Genomic DNA, 22326 nt, shown 5'->3' with positions numbered 1-22326 from the left:
CTCCTGGCAGGCTCAGGGGACCATTCCTGGCTCTGCACTCAAAAAATAACTCCTGGCAGGCTCAGGGGACCATATGAGATGTCGGGAATCAAAACCAGGGCATCTTGGGTTGTCTGCATGCAAGGCAAATGCCCTACTGCTGTGCAAGTCTCTGCCAGGACCAATTTCTTTTGGGGGGGTGCACACCCATTTGAGGCTCAGGAGTTACTCCTGGCTCTCTACTTAGAAATTGCCCTTGGCTTGGGGACCATATGGCATGCCGGGGGATTGAACGGAGATTTGTCCTAGGCTAGCACTTGCAAGGCAGACGCCTTACCTCTAGTGACACGTCTCTAGCCCCAGGACTAATTATTTTGCTTGTTTTTTTTTTTTTTTGGGTCACACCCAGCAATGCTCAGGGGCTTCTCCTGGCTCTATGCTGCCCCTGGCAGCCCCGGGGGACTATATGGGGTGCTGGGATTCTTACCACCTCTGCATGCAAGGCAAATGCCACACCGTTGTGCTATCTCTCCAGCCCCAAAGGACTAATTTCTGAGTGCAGAGCCAGGAATAACTCCAGAGGACTACCTGGTGTGGATCAAAAGCAAACAAAAAATTTCCCTCCTTTGTGGTTGATGATGTACTATGACCAAGGGTTACACACACCTCTGGCTGTGGTACTTGCACTGTTAGTTGTGATGCTTACTCTTGAAGTTGTAGTGCTCATTTAGAATTGTATTACTTCTTTTTTTTTTGGTTTTTGGGCCACACCCGGTACTGCTCAGGGGTTACTCCTGGCTATGCGCTCAGAAGTCGCTCCTGGCTTGGGGGACCATATGGGACAACGGGGGATCGAACCGCGGTCCATCCAAGGCTAGCGCAGGCAAGGCAGGCACCTTACCTCTAGCGCCACCGCCCGGCCCCTGTATTACTTCTTTGTGGCACTTGCACATATACTTGTGAGTGGTCACTGGTGCACCCTCACCCCAGTGCTCACTTAGTTTTAGTTAAAGTGCTTGCTGAGGGGCTGGAGCAGTGGCGCAAGCTGTAAGGTACTTACCTAGGACAGACCGCATTTAGATTCCAGGCATCTCATATATGCCCCCAAGCCAGGATCAATTTTTGAGCACATAGCCAGGAGTAATCCCTGAGCGTCACCGGGTGTGGCCTCCCCCCAAAAAAAAGAAGTGCTTGCTGAGAAAGGACTAATATCCTTTGTTCACTCATAGTGGCGATGGTGTGTCTGGAAATCTCTGAGTATCACAAACATGTAGAGTTGCAGATTCAGACAATAAAACTGCCAGGATCTCACTCAGTTTTTCTGTTATGGGATCAAATCCATGAGTTTATACTTGTAAGACAGGCACTTTAAACCACTAAGCTGGTCTAGATCATTTTTTCCCTTTTGTTTTTGTTTTTGGCTTTTGGTCCACACCTGATAGTTTTCAGGGCTCTGGCATGCATAGCTCGTGTTCTAACTTATAGAGCTGTTTTTCTGGCCTTCTTTCATTTTCTTCTGTTATTACCTATGTTTGTGTTATTAGAATTCAAAAATTTAGTAAATGACTTAAATTTTTTGGTTTTTTGGTCTGGGGCACACCTGTCAATGCTGAGATAACTACATGGTGCCAGGGATCTATACCAGGGCTTCTCTTTGTGAAGTATGTTTTCTAACTTTTTGTACTATGTCCTCTGCCTTGAAACTATAGCTTTTTTGTTTTTGTTTTTGTTTTTGAATTTTGGCCCACAAGGCTATTGTTGGCTCTGCACCACTAAGGAATCACTCCTGACAGTTTTCAGGGGACCACATGGGATGCAGGCAATCGAACCCAGGTCATTAGCATACAATTTAAGCACCTTAACTGTACTATTGTTCTGACCCCTGAAACCATATTTTTGGGGGGGGGGTCCCACAGGTTTGTGTACAATTGTTGTGGTACTAGACAATGATCACACCTTTTATATTCAGCTTTTTTTTTTTTTTAAACACATCTTTTATACCCAGCTTTTGGGTCACACAAATCAAAGATCATTGCTGGTTTCTTTTGTATCTGTTTTCTTACTCTTTTTTTTTTTTTTTTTTTTGGTTTTTGGGTCACACCCAGCAGCACTCAGGGGTTACTCCTGGCTCTATGCTCAGAAATCGCTCCTGGCAGGCTCAGGGGACCATATGGGATGCCGGGATTTGAACCACTGTCCTTCTGCATGCAAGGCCTTACCTCCATGCTATCTCTCTGGCCCCTCTTTTTTTAATCTTTATTTAAACACCTTGATTACAAATCTGATTGTAGTTGGGTTTTAGTCATAATAAAGAACACCCACCTTCACCAGTGCAACATTCCCATCACCAATGTCCTAAATCTCCCTCCTCTCCAACCCACCCCCACCTGTATTTGAGACAGGCTTTCTACTTCCCTCATTCATTCACATTGTTATGATAGTTGTCAGTGTAGTTATTTCTCTAACTGCACTCACTACTCTTTATGGTGAGCTTCATATCATGAGTTTCGCTATTCTGGGTTATTAAATGCATTCATTTTGTTTTGTTTTATTTTGGGGTTATATTCAGCAATGGTCCGGGATTACTCTTAGTTTACACTCAGAATAATTACTCCTGTTAGTCCTTGAGAGACCATATCTAATGTCAGGTATAAAACCCAGGTTGGCTGCAAGTGCATATACTAGCTTTCCAGCCCCTATAGCTTCTATTTATTTATTTATTTATTTATTTATTTATTTATTTATTTATTTTTGGTTTTTGGTTTTTGGGTCACACCCGGCGGTGCTCAGGGGTTACTCCTGGCTGTCTGCTCAGAAATAGCTCCTGGCAGGCACGGGGGACCGTATGGGACACCGGGATTCGAACCAACCACCTTTGGTCCTGGATCAGCTGCTTGCAAGGCAAACGCCGCTATGCTATCTCTCCGGGCCCCTATTTATTCATTCATTCATTCATTCATTCATTCATTCATTCATTCATTCATTCATGCTTTTTGGGCCACACCATGTGACGTTACTTCTGGCTATGAGCTCAGCAATCGCTCCTGGCTTGGGGGACCATATGGGACGCTGGAGGAGTCCTATGCCATTGCTTCGGCCCCTTCTTCTACTTTTTTTTGTTTGTTTTTTGGGCCACACCCATTTGATGCTCAGGGGTTACTCCTGGCTAAGCGCTCAGAAATTGCCGCTGGCTTGGGGGGAACCATATGAGACGCCGGGGGACCGAATCGCGGTCCGTTTGTCCGTTTCTTGGCTAGCGCTTGCAAGGCAGACACCTTACCTCTAGCGCCACCTCACTGGCCCCCCTTCTACTTTTAATTAAATCATTACCATTTTCATTTGCTTTTAGAAGAGAGATGAGCCATATCTAGTGCTGGGACTACTCCTAATTCTGTAATATGGGACCATGTGGTGCCAGGGATCAAACCAGGTCCATTGAATAAAAAATAAAAGGCAATGGTGCCAGAGAGGTAGCATAGAGGTAAGGCATTTGCCTTGCATGCAGAAGGACGGAGGTTCGAATCCCAGCATCCCGTATGGTCTCCTGAGCCTGCCAGGAACGATTTCTGAGCATAGAGCCAGGAGTAACCCCTGAGCGCTGACCCAAAAATCAAAAAAAAAAAAGGGCAAGTTTTTTAAATCCCTATACCAGTGTTGGCTAACCTTTTTGAGCCCGAGTGCCCAAAGTGCCGCACAATGCCTGGTCCTCCCAATGGCCAGTCTGGCCCTGTTGCCAGGTGAGCTGCAAAGCAGACACCTGCACACTCGCCTCCCGCCGCGCTGCAGATCTTAATTGCGGACCTTCCCACATGCCAGCTACATGGCCTTTGCATGCCACAGCTGGCACACGTGCCACAGGTTCGACATCGAGGCCCTATACTATCTCCCTGTCCTGAGAACTTATTATTGTTGTTGTTATTATTAATATTATTAATACAACCATCTTACATCATTTAGTATTATTCAGTGCCTGGAGATTAATCCTAGTTCTGTGCTCCAGGATCACTCCCACTACTCCGTGGGACTCGGGACTATATATGGTGCTGTGTGGGGGGGTGAAATCTGACTTTGCTCTGTGCATGGTTAGCATACTATCCACTATACTATTGCTTAGGCCCTAAACCTTAATATGTTCCTTCTCTATATATGACATATGCTTGCTATGTAGTTGAATTCTTCTTGTGATGCTCTCGTATGTGCTTGTTTGTGGTCACACTCCAGGCTGTGGTGCTTTTATATCTTTTTGGAGCGTACAGGGATCATACCCTTTAGTTATGCCTACACTTGATGCAACTGGCACTTTTTTGGCTCAAGGTATCACATAAGTGAGTGCAAGGATCACACTGGGTGCATGAATGGCACTGGTTATGGAATTTTTAGATTCATACTTGCAAGGTAGGCACTCAAGTCACTGCTATGCTGCTAGTGGGAAAACAACTTTTTCCCATTTTAAGAAAATTTCTTTTTGGGGATTAAAACTAGGGCCTCACAGATGCAAAGTGTGTGCTCTACTGCAACACTCCAGAGCCACTTCCCCAACTACACCCCTCCCGTTCTTTAGAAAAAAAAATAAAATTCCATGTTAATTTGGATTGGATTCTTTTTCATTTCTTTTTATACTTTTTATACACTGTTTTTCAAACATAACACATTGCTATAGTTCTCATATCAAGTTATCTTATGCGTTGGTCTATCTGCTTCCATGACCTAAAGAATCATAATAGCTACTTTATTTATGCTAAGTGCTTATTGTTTGCTTTGCTAAATGCCTCCTTATGTAGTCTCCTTTTTGGGGGTTGGGGAGGTCTACTCCCGGGAGTGCTTGAGTTCAGGGATCACTCCTAGTGGTTCTTTGGGGGCCAGAAGTGTTCAGGGATGAAATTTAAGTCAGCCACGTGCAGGACAAGGATCTACCAAATATTCTTTGTTCCCATACTTATATATTCTCAAATAAACTTGACAACTAAGAAGAAAATGTTAGTATTTCAAATTACAGATGAAGAAACTGAAGCTAAGAGACATTAGGTTATGTACATAAAATTGTACATCTATCTAATAATCATAGAATCACAATTTGAGCTCTTAGACTCTTCTAAAGTCTATGTATATAAAACTATTACACTGCATTGCTGTGGTCACTATTGTTTTTCCCTAGTCTTGGATTTATTGGTTCAGATTCTCAATTATTCTTTCATTTCTCCCCCAGTAAGAATTAATTAACCATTTCTGGAGCTGGAGTGATATCACAGCAGTAGGGCATTTCTCTTGCATGTGGCCAATCCGGGATGGATCCGGGTTCGATCCCTGCCATTCCATATTGTTTCTGGAGCCTGCCAGGGGCGATTTCTGAGTGCAGAGCCAATAGTAACCTCTGAGCACCACTGGGTGGCCCCAAAATAAAAAAAATTGACCATTTCTTTTTCTGTGTTTCCCATGTCTTGTGATCTATGTAAAGCTGCTTTTATAGCATTTGCTGTACCTTATAATTACTATAATTTTTTGGGGGAAGGGTCACACCTGGCAGTGCTCAGGGGCTACTCCTTTCTCTATGTTCAGAAAAAATATCCCCAGCAGAGAACTTTAAGGGATGCTGGGATTCGAACCACTGTCCTTCTGTATGTAAGGCATACTCCCTACTGCTGTGCTATTGCTCCAGCCCCCACCTTGTTATTTTATTTTATTATTGTTTTTTGTTTTTGTTTTTCTTTTGGCCACATCTGGTGGCGCTCAGGGGTTATTCCTGGTTTTGTGTTCAGAAATCGCTCCTGGCATGCATGGGGGACCATATAGGATGCTGGGATTCTAATCACCATTGGTCCTGGTTCAGCTGCTTGCAAGGCAAATGCCCTATTGCTGTTCTATCTCTCCGACCCCCCCACCTTATTATTTTTATTTGATTATCTGGTTTCTTTTTTGAGGGGAAATCCCATACTTTGCATTGTTCAAGGGCTGCTCCTTCCTTGGTGCGCAGGGGTTACTCCTGATAATACTTAGGGGACCATGCTGTGTCAGGAATCAAATCTAGGCTTCTTGCATGGAAAATTCATTAGATATCATTCCTGCCTTTATGTGCCATTTTGTTTTTTGAGTTATACTTGGCATTGCTCAGGGGTTACACTTGGCTCTGCACTCAGGAACTACTTTGGAATGCTGGGAAATGGAACCTGGGTCACTGTCTTACCTTTTGTACTATATCTCCAGCCTCTTGATCATATGTCTTAATGAGCTGGAAGCATATTAATTTTATGTTCTTCATTTATAGCAGATTATCCAGCACATAGTAAATGCTTAATAGGTATCACATGGAATGTACATGTAAGCCTTAATATATTTGGTTACTTGTTAATTTAAGGCAAGCATAAAGGATTATTTTTAATCAACTAGAGTAAGGGAAACGAAGTCCACAGGTAAACTGACCTTAATAGTAGTAGTAGCAGCAGTAGTGGTAATATATTGATAGTAATAAATAATATTTGTTTAAGTTACCCTGTGTAATAGGGTAATACACCTTGTATACTTTTAACATTCTTTTATTATCAGTAAATCTTTTATTAGAGAGGGACATATCTGGCAGCACTTAGGAGTTACTTCTGGCTTTTCACTCAGAAATTATGAGCCGAGAGATAGCATGAAGGTAGGGCATTTGCCTTGCATGCAGAAGGACGGTGGTTCGAATCCCAGCATCTCATGGTCTCTCAAGCCTGCCAGGAGCTATTTCTGAGTGTAGAGCCAGGAGTAACCCCTGAGTGCTGCTGTGTGACCAGAAAAAAAAGTTACTCTTGGCAGCCTCTTGGAATCTCTTGGGATCTCTTGGGAACCCTACCATATGGGATCCCAGGGATCGAACCCTGGTCTGTTGCATGCAAGGCAAACAAATGCCTTACCCCTCTGTGCTAGTGTTCTTGCTCAATAATTCGATGATGTAGTTATTGTTGTCAATTTATAGCTGTGTAATGAATTTCAGTAGTTAAACAGGTTTGGTAAGATACTGTTAGCTAGATGTGCTGATATTCTAAATAAAAGTTCTTGCTTTTAGTTATTATGTTCTCTTCCTCTTAATAAATGAATTTATGGCTGCTTGAGCTCCTTTCTAACTTACTAACATTGAGTATTTCTGTGGAGTATTCCATGTTTGTTTTCTATTTAGTATAATGAGTAGAAGCCAGGACTTTTTTTTAACCTCAGCTGTACCCATTTATTATGATGGGAAAAATATAGAGTAGTGTTAACGTTTTCTTGACTGATTGCCAGGTACTTCATTTCTTCTTTTCTAACAAGAATATGGGTAGTCTTAAAGTTTTATGTGTGCTGGTTGAAAATAATATAGTGTAGGACCCGGAGAGATAGCACAGCGGCATTTGCCTTGCAAGCAGCCGATCCAGGACCAAAGGTGGTTGGTTCGAATCCCGGTGTCCCATATGGTCCCCCGTGCCTGCCAGGAGCTATTTCTGAGTAGACAGCCAGGAGTAACCCCTGAGCACTGCTGGGTGTGGCCCAAATAATCCAGATGACCTGGATTATTATACCGGAGAGAGGATTGCACAGTGGTAGGGCATTTGCCTTGCACGCAGCCAAGCCAGGACCTATGGTGGTTTGATTCCCGGCATCCCATATGAACCCCATATGAGCTTTGCCAGGTGTGACTAAAAAACAAAAAGCAAATCCAGATGTTCCTGGTGTTGTTAAATTGACACTAGAATATTTCTAGATTCCTTGCTTACTGTATTTTTGTATTACATGTTTTCATACCTAGTAATGCTTAGCAGAACTACTCCCAATTCTGCTCCAGGATTACTCCTGATGGTATTTGCAGTACTATGAGGCACTGGGAATTGGTAGAAACAGGATTATTGTAAGTGCCTTAACCCCTGTATACTCTCTCTGTAGCTTGTTTATATTTATTTTCAGTAATAGTTCCTTATTTCAAAGTTTAATTTAATATAATTTAGTATTGTGAAAGGGTATGAGCTTTGAAGTCTGAAATTCATGTTTTCAGATCCCTACAATTCCACACCCGGCAGTGCTCAGGGGTTACTCCTGGCTGTCTGCTCAGAAATAGCTCCTGGCAGGCACAGGGGACCATATGGGACACCGGGATTTGAACCAACCAACTTTGGTCCTGGATCGGCTGCTTGCAAGGCAAACGCCGCTGTGCTATCTCTCTGGGCCCCTTACAATGTTTTTTATATATTTTCATTATATAAATAATATTTTTGGGCAAATCACATACTTTTGAGTTTCATTTACTTAGAATGAATCACTTCATTAAGTGATTTTAAAAAAGTTAAATAGTGAAGATAAACAACAAAATAGTACTCAGACTTTGTTTGGAGGGGGCCAGGTTTAATCTACATCACATAGCAACCCCTGAGCACTGCTTGGAGTGGCGGTAAAACAACAATAACAACAACAAAATATATAGTCAAGTAAAGTTAATTTTCTCCAACCATATCCTGAACAGGAAAATTATATTTGTCAAGTAGAATTAATCTTTTTTTTTTTTTTTTTTTTTTTTGTGGTTTTTGGGTCACACCCGGCAATGCTCAGGGGTTATTCCTGGCTCCAGGCTCAGAAATTGCTCCTGGCAGGCACGGGGGGGACCATATGGGGCGCCGGGATTTGAACCGATGACCTGCATGAAAGGCAAACGCCTTACCTCCATGCTATCTCTCCGGCCCCCTTGTTTGCTTTTTTTTGTTTTGGGTCACACCCGCAGCACTCAGGGGTCACTCCTGGCTCTACGCTCAGAATTTGCTCCTGCCAGGCTCAGGGGACCATATAGGATGCCAGGATTCGAACCACCGTCCTTCTGCATGCAAGGCAAAAGCCTTACCTCCATGCTATCTCTCTGGCCCCAGAATTAATCTATTTTAGAAATCTCAAGATAAAAATTTATTTGGAATTGGGCCACTACTATTGGTACTCAGGGGTTATACCTGGTTTTGCTCAGGAATCACTTACTGCATGCTCGGTAACGCTCAGGAGTTACTCCTGGCTATGCGCTCAGAAGTCGCTCCTGGCTTGGGGGACCATATGGAAACCGGGGGATCTAAACGCGGTCCGTCCAAGGCTAGCGCAGGCAAGGCAGGCACCTTACCTCTAGCGCCACCGCCCGGCCCCTAAATTAATATTTTTTATGTAAAGTATTGTAGGTCAGAAATTGGGAATATATTTTTGTATAAAGAATCTTTTGGGGCCAGAGCGATTGCACAGTGGTAGGGCATTTGACTTGCACGTGGCTGACCCAGGATGGACCTCCATCCATAGGTTACCACGTGCAAGGCAAACACCCTACCACTTGCACCACTGCTCCAGCCCTTAAAATTTATTCTTAAATTGTCATTATTATCTCTAGAATTGCAACATTTTTTACCTTTGGGCACATATGTTGGATACAACTGTTGAAACATTGGAGTACTTTTTTCCTTTTTTTATCTTTTCAAAAAGAAATTGCTGTGTCCTTAATTATTATCTATTGGGGAGTTGGAGAGTGCAGTGGGTAAGATGATTGCTTTCCATAAGCCCGGGGCACTGCTTTGTGTGACTCCAAAACAAAAATAGATGTATATCAAACACTGGCTACTTTTTCCACTCTAATTGAAAGTAAGTCCTGAGCATGGAGCCAGGGGTTTCCCCTGAGCACTGCCAGGTGTGACCCCCCCCCCAAAAAAAAAAAAACCCACCAAAAAAGGTCACCTGTATTCTAAAATATAAGTGCAAGATTCCGAGATGTGGCTCAATCAGAAAATATGCCTTGAAGGGTCTGGGTTTGATCCCTAGAGTGCTTTTGTACTCCCTTAAAAAAAATCAATTTTAGGGCTGGAAAGATTGCAAGGAGATAAGGTATTTGCCTTGCATGTAGAAGGTCGGTGGTTCGAATCCCGGCATCCCATATAGTCCCCAAGCCAGGAGTGATTTCTGAGCGCATAGCCAAGAGAAACCCCTGAGTGTTACCAGGTGTGGCCCAAAAACAAACAAACAAAAAATCAGTTTTAGGGGCCAGAGCCATGGTGCAGCAGGGCATTTGCCTTGCATGCTGCTGACCTAGGGTGGACTGCGGTTCCATCCCATCGTCTCATATGGTCCCCCAAGCCAGGAGCGATTTCGGAGCACATACCCAGGAGTAACCCCCGAGAGTCACTGGGTATAACCCCCCAAAAAAACAAACAAAAATATAAAACATAAATCAATTCCAGGAATGGAGAGAGAATATAGCGGTAGGGTGTTTGCCTTACTTGAAGCCAATCCAGGACAGAAGGTGGTTCGAATCCTGGCATCCCATATAGTCCCCTGTGCCTACCAGGAGCGATTTCTGAGCACAGATAGCACCAGGAGTATTGAACGCTGCCAGATGTGACTCCCCCCCCAAAAAAATCAGTTTCATTGTTCTTAGTATAATGAGATAAATTACTAATAAAAGTTGTGTTGTGCTTTTAAATAGTGGGCTTAATTTTGATGAGGAAAAATAACTTATGTTTGTTTCTGTAAACTAAATGAGAAAAGAAAAATATTAAGTACATTTAAAATTGGGGCTGGAGAGATAGAACAGTTTTCTTGCACACAGCTAAAATAGTTTGATCCCAGCCATCTTGTATGGTCTCCGAACCTACCAGGAATGAGTCCTGAGTGCAGTACCAGGAGTATTCCCTGAGCACTGCTGGATATGGTCCAAGACCAAAACAATAAAATGTTTGTAGCACCACATGGTCTTGAGCACTGAGCTGTGTGTAATTGTTGAGCCCCAAGCTTCTCACCCAAGTGTTTTTGTTTTGTTTTGTTTTGGGGGGGCTTACCCAGTAGAACTCTGGGGTTATTCCTATCTTTGTACTCAGAAATCGCTCCTGGCAGGCTAGGAGGACTTAAGGGATGCTGGGGATTGAACCTGAGTTAGCCACGTGTAAGGCAAATGGCCTTACCCACTGTGCTGTTGCTCCGGCTCCTCACCCAAGTATTTTCTTAAATGTTTAAAATGTTTTATGTGGGGCCGAAGAGATAGCATGGAGGCAGGGTGTTTGCCTTGCATGCAGAAGGATGGTGGTTCGAATCCCGGCATTCCATATGATCCCCTGAGTGCTGCCTGAGTAAAAAACAAAAAGGAACCCAAAAAAAAAAAGTTTTATGTGGAGGCCAGAGAGGTGGCATGGAGGTAGGGCGTTTGCCTTGCATGTAGAAGGACGGTGGTTTGAATCCTGGCATCCATATGGTCCCCCGAGCCTGCCAGGAATGACTTCTGAGCATAGAAGCATAGAACCAGGAGTAACCCCCCAATTTTTTTAATGTTTTATGTGAAACACCCCCCCCCCTCTTTATAGAGCATGGGAGCCAAATGGAATAGCATTTCAATGCAGGAATCTGAGGATGCAGTGCTGGTCAGTGTACAGTGCTTCTGAAACGCACCTGGTGGTGTTAGTCAGTGGGGCCCAGGCTCCAGAGCTGCACCCAGAGATGCTCTTGGGACTATGTGGTACTGGTGATCAGACCATATAAAAGGCGGCAAGCACCTTAACCTCTGAACATTCTCCAGACCCATGATGATTTTATATATATATATATATATATTTTTTTTTTTTTTTTTTTGCTTTGTGGAACAAAGTGTTGCTAGGGATTGAACCAGTGATTGGTTGATTGGTTGCAAATAAGCATATTTTTTTGTTTGTTTTTGGGTCATACCCGGCAGTGCTCAGGGCCCACTCCTGGCTCTACACTTAGAAATCACTCCTGGCAGGCTCGGGGGACCATATGGGATGCCAGATTCGAAGCACCATTTTTCTGCATGCAAGGCAAATATGCCTTACCTCCATGCTCCTCCCTCTCCCCCCAAACTGGTCACTATCTCTCTGGCCCCTGTGATGATTGTTCAACTTAGAGTGTCTCTCTGGAGGTACATGCATGCACACGCACACACACAGACATACTCATATAAGGTCACTAGAATACAAATTTAACATTAAAATAACTCATGTTAGGGGCCGAAGAGATAGCACAGTGGTGTTTGCCTTGCAAGCAGCTGACCCAGGACCTAAGTGGTTAGTTTTAATCCTGGCATCCCATATGATCCTGCCAGGAGCTATTTCTTTTCTCTCTCTTTTTTTTTTTTGGGGGGGGGTCACACCCGGCAGTGCTCAAGGAGTTACTCCTGGTTCTATGCTCAGAAATCGCTCCTGGCAGGCTCAGGGGACCATATGGGATGCCGGGATTCGAACCAATGACCTTCTGCATGAAAGGCAAACGCCTTACCTCCATGCTATCTCTCCAGCCCCACCAGGAGCTATTTCTGAGCAGATACCCAGGAGTAACCCCTGAGCGCTGCCGGGTGTGGCCCCAAAACAAAAAAGAAACAAAACAACTCATGTTAAAAGACCTTTATGTTGAAGGCTGGAGAGATAGTACAGTGGACAAGGGTGCCTTACCGCTTGTGCCACTGCTCTGGCCCCTCCAAACAAAAAAAATTTTTTTTTTGGAGGTACGAACTCAGCTCTCAAACAACTGTGGGACTACAAAGGTGTCTGAGGCAGGACTGGCCTCAGTTTCTAAAAATACGGAATGCTTCATGAATTTGCATGTCATTTTTGCGCAGGGGCCATGCTAATCTTCTCTGTATCGTTCCAATTTTAGTATATGTGCTGCCAAAGCGAGCACTCCAAACAAATTCTTTTTTTTTTTTTTTTTTTTTTTTTTTTGGTTTTTGGGCCACACCCGTTTGACGCTCAGGGGTTACTCCTGGCTATGTGCTCAGAAATCGCCCCTGGCTTGGGGGGACCATATGGGACGCCGGGGGATCGAACCGTGGTCCTTCCTTGGCTAGCGCTTGCAAGGCAGACACCTTACCTCCAGCGCCACCTACCCGGCCCCCAAACAAATTCTTAAGAGATGGTAACAGTTCGTTACTAACAGATGTATATGTGAGATTTTATTGTTTCATATATATATATGTATATATATATGTGTATATATATATATATATATTTTTTTTTTTGGTTTTTGGTTTTTGGGTCACACCTGGAAGTGCTCAGAAATTGCCTCCGACAGGCTCGGGGGACAATATGGGATGCTGGGATTCAGACCACAGTCCTTCTCCATGCAAGGCAAACGCCTTACAGCTGTGCTATCTCTCTGGCCCCATGTTATATAATTCTAAATAAATTTTATTAGGTTTTAATTGTAGTATAGCTTACTTGGACTGGATAGGTTTCAGTTTAGTTTGGGTCCATCACTGGAAGTTCTGGGTGTTACTTCTGATTTAGTGCTCATTATGCCCACTGTCGTTTCTGGGGACTGTCTGTGTGTTGCCAGGGGTGAAATCTGAATCTCCTATATGCAAAACATGCACTCCTATTTATTTTTTTAGTGGAGATGAGGTTGGTTCAAGTCACAGTTAGATTATTAAATGATGTTATAGTAGATTTTGGCCTCGACTGAGTGGACCATAATAGAGGAAATTTCCTAGTAACTGTTGCCATCCAGTGGCTCACTTTTGAAATGACAAGTGGGATAAAAAGTGGCAGAACTACCAGTACTTTCTCCTGTTTAAATTCTTCATAAAGCTAAAAAAGGATGAAGGTTAAAAAAAGACTTGAAAAATTTATAAAGTGTTTTGCCTTTAGTTTCTTTCTTTCTTTTCTTTTTTCTTTTTCTTTTTTTTTTTTTGGTCTTTGGTTTTTGGGCCACACCCGGTGACGCTCAGGGTTTACTCCTGGCTATGCGCTCAGAAGTCGCTTCTGGCTTGGGGGGACTATATGGGACACTGGGGGATCGAACCGCGGTCCATCCTAGGCTAGCGTAGGCAAGGCAGGCACCTTACCTCTAGCGCCACCACACCGGCCCCATATAAAGATTTGCTATTTATTTTTGGGTCACACCCGGCAGCACTCGGGTTACTCCTGGTTCTATGCTCAGAAATCGCTCCTGGCAGGCTCCTTTGGGGGACCATATGGGATGCCGGGATTCGAACCACCGTTCTTCTGTGTCTAAGTCAAACACCTTACCGCTGTGCTATCTCTCCGGCCCCGCCTTTAGTTTCTAATGGGTGAGATTGCATTCTTTTCCCTTAACTCCCCGCCCCCCCTTTTTGAGGGGGTGGTAGAATAGTTGGCTTACACGTGGCTATGTACATTGTGCTCCTGGCTCTGTGCTCGGTGCTCACTCCTAAAAGTGCTCATGGGATCATATTTGGTGCAAAGAATTTGAAGGAAGATTAGGTGCCTGCAAGGCAAGTGCAGGAGGAGGCATTTTGTACTATCTCTTTGGCACAATTTTATAAATTCTTCAGATCCTAACTTGAATATAATGGCTTTTTGTGTGGTGTCTTGTATTATTGGTAAAGAAGTCATTTCCCACATTAATGTACATAGTCATTTTTGTTTCTTTTTGTTTTTAGGTTAGAGTTGTAGAGAACTGGGTCCCTTAGCATGGATCTAGTGGGGTGGGATGGCACTATACACTACACAGTGCTCAGGGACTTATCTCCGACAGGTGCTTAGAGATAATGTGGATACTCAAGCTCTTTGAGCTATCTTTCTGACTTGTACTTGGATTTTTTTTTGTTTGTTTGTTTTTGTTTTTGGGTCACATCTGGCAGTGCTCAGGGCTTCTGGCTCTGTGCTCAGAAATCGCTCCTGGTAGGCATGGGGGACCATATGTGATGCCGGGATTTGAACCACTGTTGGTTCTGGGTCAGCCACTTGCAAGGCAAACACCCTACCGCTGTGCTATCTCTCTGGCCCTGTACTTGGATTTTTAAAGTATTATTTATATATACTATATATATTTATAAATAAATATATATGTGCTATATATATATTTACATATAATAATCAACTTTTGTCTTCAAGGGTGTCTTCAATACAGCATATCACTGTATTTTTATAAAATAGAGAAGATCGGGGCTGGAGAGATAGTAAGGCATTTGTCTTACATGCAGAAGGACAGTGGTTAGAATCCCGGCATCCCATATGGTCCCCCGAGCCTGCCAGGAGTGATTTTTTAACATAGAGCCAGGAGTAACCCCTGAGCGGTGAGCACTGCCGGGTGTAACTCAAATAGAGAAGATCTACATACTCTTGTTGGGGCACACCTGGTAGTGCTTAGGGCTTACTCTAGGCTCTGTACTCAGTTGTCGTTCTGTTGGACTCATATGGGGTGCTGAGGGCCAAACTTGGATTGAATACATGCAAGGCAAGTGCTGTAATTGTAGCCCTCTATATGCCATTTTTTTTGGGAATCATTCTGTCTTAACATTTGGCATATGTATGTACATATATATCTCCAAAAATTCTAATTTATTTTTATTTATTTTTTTGGTTTTTGGGTCACATCTAGCAGCGCTCAGGGGTTACTCCCGGCTTCACGCTCAGAAATCGCTCCTGGCAGGCTCGGGAGACCATATGGGATGCCGGGATTCAAACCGATGACTTCTGTATGAAAGGCAAACGCCTTACCTCCATGCTATCTCTCTGGCCCCTATTTCTTTATTTTATTTTTTTGGTTTTTAGGCCACACCCGGAGGTACTCAGGGGTTACTCCTGGCAGGCATGGGGGAGCATATGGGACACTGGGATTTGAACCAACCACCTTTGGTCCTGGATCGGCTGCTTGCAAGGCAAACGCCTCTGTGCTATCTCTCTGGGCCCTATTTCTTTATTTTAAAGTAACAATTTTATTGACAAATCATAGTAATTCTAAGAAGAATGGGATGAGGCGGCAGGGCAGAAGTAAAGGAAATTGGACCCTAAGGACAGTTGGAGAGTGCTTGCCTTGCATGCAGCCCACTCAGGTTTGATTTTTGACATCCCATATGGTCCCTTTGAGCTTGTCAGGAGTGGTCCTTGAGCACAAAACTAGGAGTAAAACCCTGAGCACTGCCAGATGTCCAAAAAAATAAAAAAAGATGGGTGGGCCATAGCAAATGCACAACGACAGGGCGTTTGCTTTGCATGTGGCTGATCCAGGATGGACCTTGTTTTGTAACCCGTCATCCCATATGGTCCCCCGAGCCAGGAGCGATTTCTGAGCACTTAGCCAGAAGTAACACCTGAGTGTCAGTGGTATGACCCAAAAAGAAAAGAGAGAGAGAGAGAGAGAGAGAGAGAGAGAGAGAGAGAGAGAGAGAGAGAGAGGAGAGGGGAGAGGGGAGAGGGGAGAGGGGAGAGGGGAGAGGGGAGAGGGGAGAGGGGAGAGGGGAGAGGGGAGAGGGGAGAGGAGAGAGAGGAGAGAGGAGAGAGGAGAGAGGAGAGGAGAGAGAGGAGAGAGGAGAGAGGAGAGAGGAGTGCTGTGGAGATTATGTACCCTGAGTTAGTACATGGACAACTTAAGAATGCATTGGGCCCCTAGTAATTTCTTGGGCAGCTATAAGATTTTTGTTGTGACATTTCAGTGTCATTTGACAACTGGTATTTATTTATTAGAATATATTCAGACTGGCAACTTTATAATTACATATTAAAAAGCTGTGTTGCAAATATTACATCTGTGTTATTAGATTTGAAGTTGATTTTTTTTTTATTTTTTTTATTTTTGGTTTTTGGGTCACACCTGGCAGCGCTCGGGTTATTCCTGACTATACTCAGAAATCGCTCCTGGCAGGCTTGGGGGACCATATAGGAGGCCTGGATTCGAATCACTGTCCTTCTGTGTCTAAGGCAAATGCCCTACCACTGTGCTCTCTTTGGCCCCCTGAAGTTGATTTTTAACAATTATAGCATGTTATTAGATAACATATATAACATTCATTTTAACTTTACTGTCTTTTTTTTTTTTTTTTTTGGTTTTTGGGCCACACCCATTTGACGCTCAGGGGTTACTCCTGGCTATGCGCTCAGAAATCGCCCCTGGCATGGGGCGACCATATGGGACGCCGGGGGATCGAACCTCTCGGTCCTTCCTATGCTAGCGCTTGCAAGGCAGACACCTTACCTCTAGCGCCACCTTCCCGGCCCCAACTTTACTGTTTTTATTATGACATCTTTATTGGGTATTCATTGTGAAAACTAATGACTAACTAGCGGGGGCGGGGCACACATCTAATGACGCTCGGATTACTCCTGGCTATGTGCTCAGAAATCTCGCCTGGCTCAGGGTACCATATGGGACATGGGGAATCGAACTCAAGTCCATCCGGAATTGCCGCTTGCAAGGTAAACACCCTATCACTGTGCTATCGCTCTGGCCCGTTCATTTTATTTTATTTTATTATTTTATTTATTTTATGGTTGTTAGTCATAGTTTGGGCCAACCATATTTGTCAGTACTGAGAGCTTATTCTTGTATTTATGCTCAGGAATCACTCCTGGTGGGGCTCAGTGGGTCATATAGGATGCCAGGAATTGAACCCTGGATTGCTGTGTGCAATGCAAGGGACTTAGCTACAATACTATTTCTCAGTCCTTTAAAGTAAATTTTTTAATGACTGCAGAATATTCTGTGACTGTAAAAGAAAATACAGCAGTCATTCTCTTCTAGGAAAGTTTTCCCTTGTTTTCAGATTAAATATTAGTACTTCCTACTTTCTTCTGCACTTGCATTTTTAATATGTGTGTTTGTATGTATATATATTTTTTGTTTTTGGGCCACACCAGATGATGCTCCAGGGGTTACTTTTTGCTATGTGCTCAGAAACCACTCCTGGCTTGGGGAACCATATGGGACACCTGGAGATTGAACCGTGGTCCCTTTTAGGTTAGTACATGCAAGGCAAATGCCCTACTTGCTTGCACCACCGCTCTGGCCCATATATACACATTTAATGTTCGTTTTGCTAGGGATAAAACCTTTCCGTGTGTACTTTTGGATTTGATGCCACACCCTGCAGTAACTCGGGTTACTTGGCTATGCATTCAGGATATGGCACTTGGTGCCATATTGTGTGCTTGGGAAGGAACTCAAGTTGGCTACATGCAAGGCAAGCACTGCTATCTTTTCAACCCTTTAATTTTAAAATTTTGGTTTTTGGGTCATATCTGGCAATGCCCCGGAGTTAGTCCTGGTTCTGCACTCAGGAATTCATTCTGGTGGTGCTCATGAGACACCACAGGGGGACACTAAGGATAAAACCCAGTTTAGCTGAGTGCAGGGAAAATGCCCTACACGATGTACTATCGTTCCAGCTTCTCAAGCAATTCCTAGTTAGAATCTTGGGTATCACTTTTGATCTTTCTAAGAGAACTATGCAGTGTTGAGGACTAAATCTAGGGCTCCCTGCATGCAAAGTATGTGCTCCAGGTTTTTTTTGTTTTTGTTTTTGTTTTTTTTTTTTTTGTTTTTTGGGCCACACCCAGCGGTGCTCAGGGGTTACTCCTGGCTGTCTGCTCAGAAATAGCTCCTGGCAGGCACGGGTGACCATATGGGACACCGGGATTCGAACCAACCACCTTTGGTCCTTGCTTGCAAGGCAAACACCGCTGTGCTATCTCTGGGCCCCAACTCCAGGTTTTTTTTTTTTTTTTTTTACCTCTCTGCTATGCTGTATCCTTAAAACCCACAAAGTAGAGCAGAGAACCAACTAATTCTAACATCCTGAAGCTTTCTTTTTATATGATATGAGATATTTGACTAAAGTAAATAGTTCTATTGTTGTTGTTGTTGTTGTTTTGGGGGGGTCACACCCAGCAGCACTCAGGGGTTGTTACTGCTGGCTCTACGCTCAGAAATCACTTTTGGCAGGCTCAGGGGCCATATGGGATGCCGGGATTCGAACCACCGTCCTGCATGCAAGACAAATGCCTTACCTCCATGTTATCTCTCCAGCCCCTCTATTGTTGTTATTATATTTATTACTAGTTTTTGGGTCACACCCTGTAGCATTCAACTGTTACTCCTGGCTCTGCGCTCAGAAATCACTTTCTGGCAAGGTAGGGGAACCATATGTGATGCCAGGGATTGATTGTAGGTCAGCCTCATGCCAGGCAAATGCCCTACTTGCTGGGCTATTACTATGACTCCAAATATATATATTGGTTGGGTTTGTTTGTTTGTTTGTTTTTTGCTAAACCTGGCAGTACTCAGGGGTTACTCCTGGCAGGCTCGGGGGACCATATGGGATGCCAGCACTCGAACCACTGTCCTTCTGCATGCAAGGCAAATGCCCTACCTCCATGGTATCTCTCTGGCCCAATTTTTTTAAAAGTCAAAATTGAGTAAGTTGTTAAGAAAAAATGACCTAACTTTGCTATTTTTTTTAGTATTTAGAATAATAATACTTCTTAGTAGTCAGGGCTGTTTGTATGCATTTTTTATTCTGACTTTTTAATTAATTAATTAATTAATTTTGATTTTTGGGCCATACCCCGTGGTTTTCAGGGGTTATTCCTGGCTCTGTGCTCAGAAATCACTCCTGGTGGGCTCAGGGGACCATATGATATGCCGGGATTTGAACCAGCATCAGTCCTGGGTTGGCCGCTTGCAAGGCAAATACCCTACCACTGTGCTCTCTACTGCCCCAATCCTGCTTTTTTAGACTATTAATCACAGAAGATAAAATGTTCTCCAGGAAGCTAGTGGGCCAGGGTTACTTATAGTCATGCTTGAAATCCAAGCATTTATAACTAGTTATATATTTATAATATATATCATATATATTTAAAATATGTAAATGAATTTATAACTAGATAATTGGATGCTACCTCATAGTCTCTAGCCATATTCCTGTATTTATTTTTTTTGGTTGTTTTTTTTTTGGGACACACCCGGCGACGGCACTCAGGGGTTACTCCTGCCTGGCTCTGCGCTCAGATATCTCCTGGCTCGGGACCATATGGGTTGCTGGGGATCAAACCTGTGACCGTCCTGGGTCAGTTGCATGCAAGTCAAATGCCCTACCACCATGTTACCACTCTGGCCCCAAATTCCTGTATTTCTACAGCAGGTTTTCCTGGTTAAATTTAAGTTATTACGTATGAAGTCACATTTCTTTTTTTTTTTTTTTTTTTTTTTTTTTTTTTTTTGGTTTTTGGGCCACACCCGGTAACGCTCAGGGGTTACTCCTGGCTATGCGCTCAGAAGTTGCTCCTGGCTTGGGAGACCATATGGGACACCGGGGGATCGAACCGCGGTCCGTCCAAGGCTAGCGCAAGCAAGGCAGGCGCACCTTACCTTTAGCGCCACCGCCCGGCCCCCGAAGTCACATTTCTTTAATTTTTTACTATTCTAATAGCAATTGATGTTTAATGGATATTTATCTTCAATTTACAAACAGGTGGAATCATTTATTTTGGACCAAGAAGATCTGGATAACCCAGTGCTTAAAACAACATCAGAGATATTTTTATCAAGTACTGCAGAAGGAGCAGATTTACGCACTGTAGATCCAGAGACACAGGCACGATTAGAGGCATTACTAGAAGCAGCAGGTACACTATTTTTTTGTATTCTCTTCTTTGTTTCTGCACTTCTTAATGTTTAGATCTTGATACAAAGTTACAAATGATTGCACCATTACCTAAAACACTATATATCATTGTATGAAATTTGAAGTCTCTAAAGGTTAAAGCCTAAGGAAAATGCTTTTCCTTCCTTTTTTGTTTGTTTGTTTTTTTGGGGGGAGGGCGGGGGCGCTCAGGTGTTACTCCTGGCTATATGCTCAGAAATCACCCCTGGCAGGCTCAGGGGACTATATAGGATGCCAGGATTTGAACAGCCGTCCTTCTGCATGCAAGGCAAACACTCTACTTCCATGCTATCTCTCTGGCCCCTTTTTTCCTTTTTCTTTATCTCTCCTTTCCCTTTTCCTCTTTTCTTTCTTCTTCTTTTTTTTTTATTTTTATTTATTTTTTTTTTCGGGTCACACCCGGCAGCACTCCTAGGGACCAGAGCCGTGGCTCAAGGGGTAAGACATCTGTTTTTCCTGCACTAGCCTAAGATGGCAAACGTCCTACTGCAGAGCTATCTCTCTGGCTTCTCCTTCTCCTCCTCCTCCTCCTCCTCCTCAAATCTGTCTGGGTGGGTCACTTATGTAAGCCAAGCACTATTTGTCCCTTCCCTCCCCTTCCCTCTACTTCCCTCTCCTTTTCTCCCCTCCCCTCCCCTCCTTCCTTTTTGGTTTTTGGGTCACACCAGCTGCACTCAGGGGTTACTCCTTTATCTATGCTCAGAAATCACTCCTGGCAGACTTGGGGGTTCATATGGGATGCCAGAATTCGAAACACCATCCTTCTGCATGCAAAACAAATGCCCTACCTCCATGCTATCTCTCCAACCCCTCTCTTTCTTGTCTTCATTTTTCCTTGTTGGTAATTGTTATGTGTAGGGACATTCCCTACACGCTTGGCTGTACTATCACACATTTTTAGCTATGATGCTCACTGTGGGGGGGGGGCGTGTAGGCTGTGGTACTTAAATGCTTAGCCATGGAACTCTGAATACAACTTTCTATTCTTTAATTATTTATTTATTTATTTATTTATTTTGGTTTTGGGACTATACCTTGTGAAGCTCGGGTTACTCCTGGCTATGTGCTCAGAAATCACTCCTGACTATATGGGACACTAGGGGATCGAACTGCACTCCCTTCTAGGTTAGTGCATGCAAGGCAAATGCTCTACCACTTTCGCCACTATTCCGGCTATTATGTTTTGTTTTGTTTTTGTTTGTTTGTTTGTTTTTGGGTCACTTCTGGCTCTACTCTCAAAAGTCATTCCTGGCAGACTTGGGGGAACCATATGGGATGCCGGGACTCAAACCACCATCCTTCTGCATGCAAGAAAAATGCCCTACCTCCAGCTATCTCTTTGGCCCCCTAATAAATATTTTTGAAACGTAAAGAGACCTGTACACGTATTTATGCTACAAACAGCTTTTAGACATTCAACAGTTATAATTATCACCATATCTTTTTAGCCTTGTCTATGAAGTCTGTATTTTTTGTTTAGATAATTTTGTTCAGAAATGTATTACAATCTGCATTTTTTTGCTTTTTCTTCACACGCACAACTTGATTGACATATACTTGAAGGAATTGGCAAATTGTCAACTGCTGATGGTAAAGCTTTTGCAGATCCTGAGGTACTTCGAAGACTGACATCCTCAGTAAGTTGTGCACTAGATGAAGCTGCAGCTGCACTGACACGGATGAGAGCAGAAAACAACCACAATGCAGGACAAGTAGACACGTATGTGTTTAATGATTTCTCTGGGTCTTGAACAATTTCCTTAGTGAATTTTGGAAAAGTAGCAATTTTTAGTTATATACTGTCTTTCATAGAGGTTTATAAACTTTAGTGAAATAAATGTTAGAAAGAAAAATATATTAATTGGATATTGAATGTGTTTATGTAGATATGAAAGTAAATTTTTATTTATTTTTTAGCCACACCTGTTGGTGCTCAGAGGTTACTCTTGGCTCTGCAATTGGGAATC

At 43.3% G+C, this 22326-nt stretch overlaps 1 protein-coding gene and 1 non-coding gene across 2 annotated transcripts in view; one reads left to right on the top strand and one right to left on the bottom strand.

The window, feature by feature from the left end:
• The window catches only part of ANKHD1 (ankyrin repeat and KH domain containing 1), a 147275-nt gene that overhangs the window by 17895 nt on the left and 107054 nt on the right, over positions 1 to 22326 (top strand). The window contains 2 exon segments of the mRNA XM_049787352.1: positions 20168 to 20321; positions 21923 to 22079. Of these exon segments, the coding sequence (XP_049643309.1) occupies positions 20168 to 20321; positions 21923 to 22079 (311 nt within the window).
• Positions 12512 to 12618, bottom strand: LOC126029057 (U6 spliceosomal RNA). The gene has a single exon (XR_007502714.1). It is a non-coding gene; the product is annotated as a U6 spliceosomal RNA (small nuclear RNA).

The sequence above is a fragment of the Suncus etruscus genome, chromosome 14, assembly GCF_024139225.1.
Source record: "Suncus etruscus isolate mSunEtr1 chromosome 14, mSunEtr1.pri.cur, whole genome shotgun sequence".
NCBI classification, from domain to species: domain Eukaryota; kingdom Metazoa; phylum Chordata; class Mammalia; order Eulipotyphla; family Soricidae; genus Suncus; species Suncus etruscus.
Note: the sequence above shows the minus strand (reverse complement) of the source record. Positions and strands in the feature narration are given on the sequence as shown.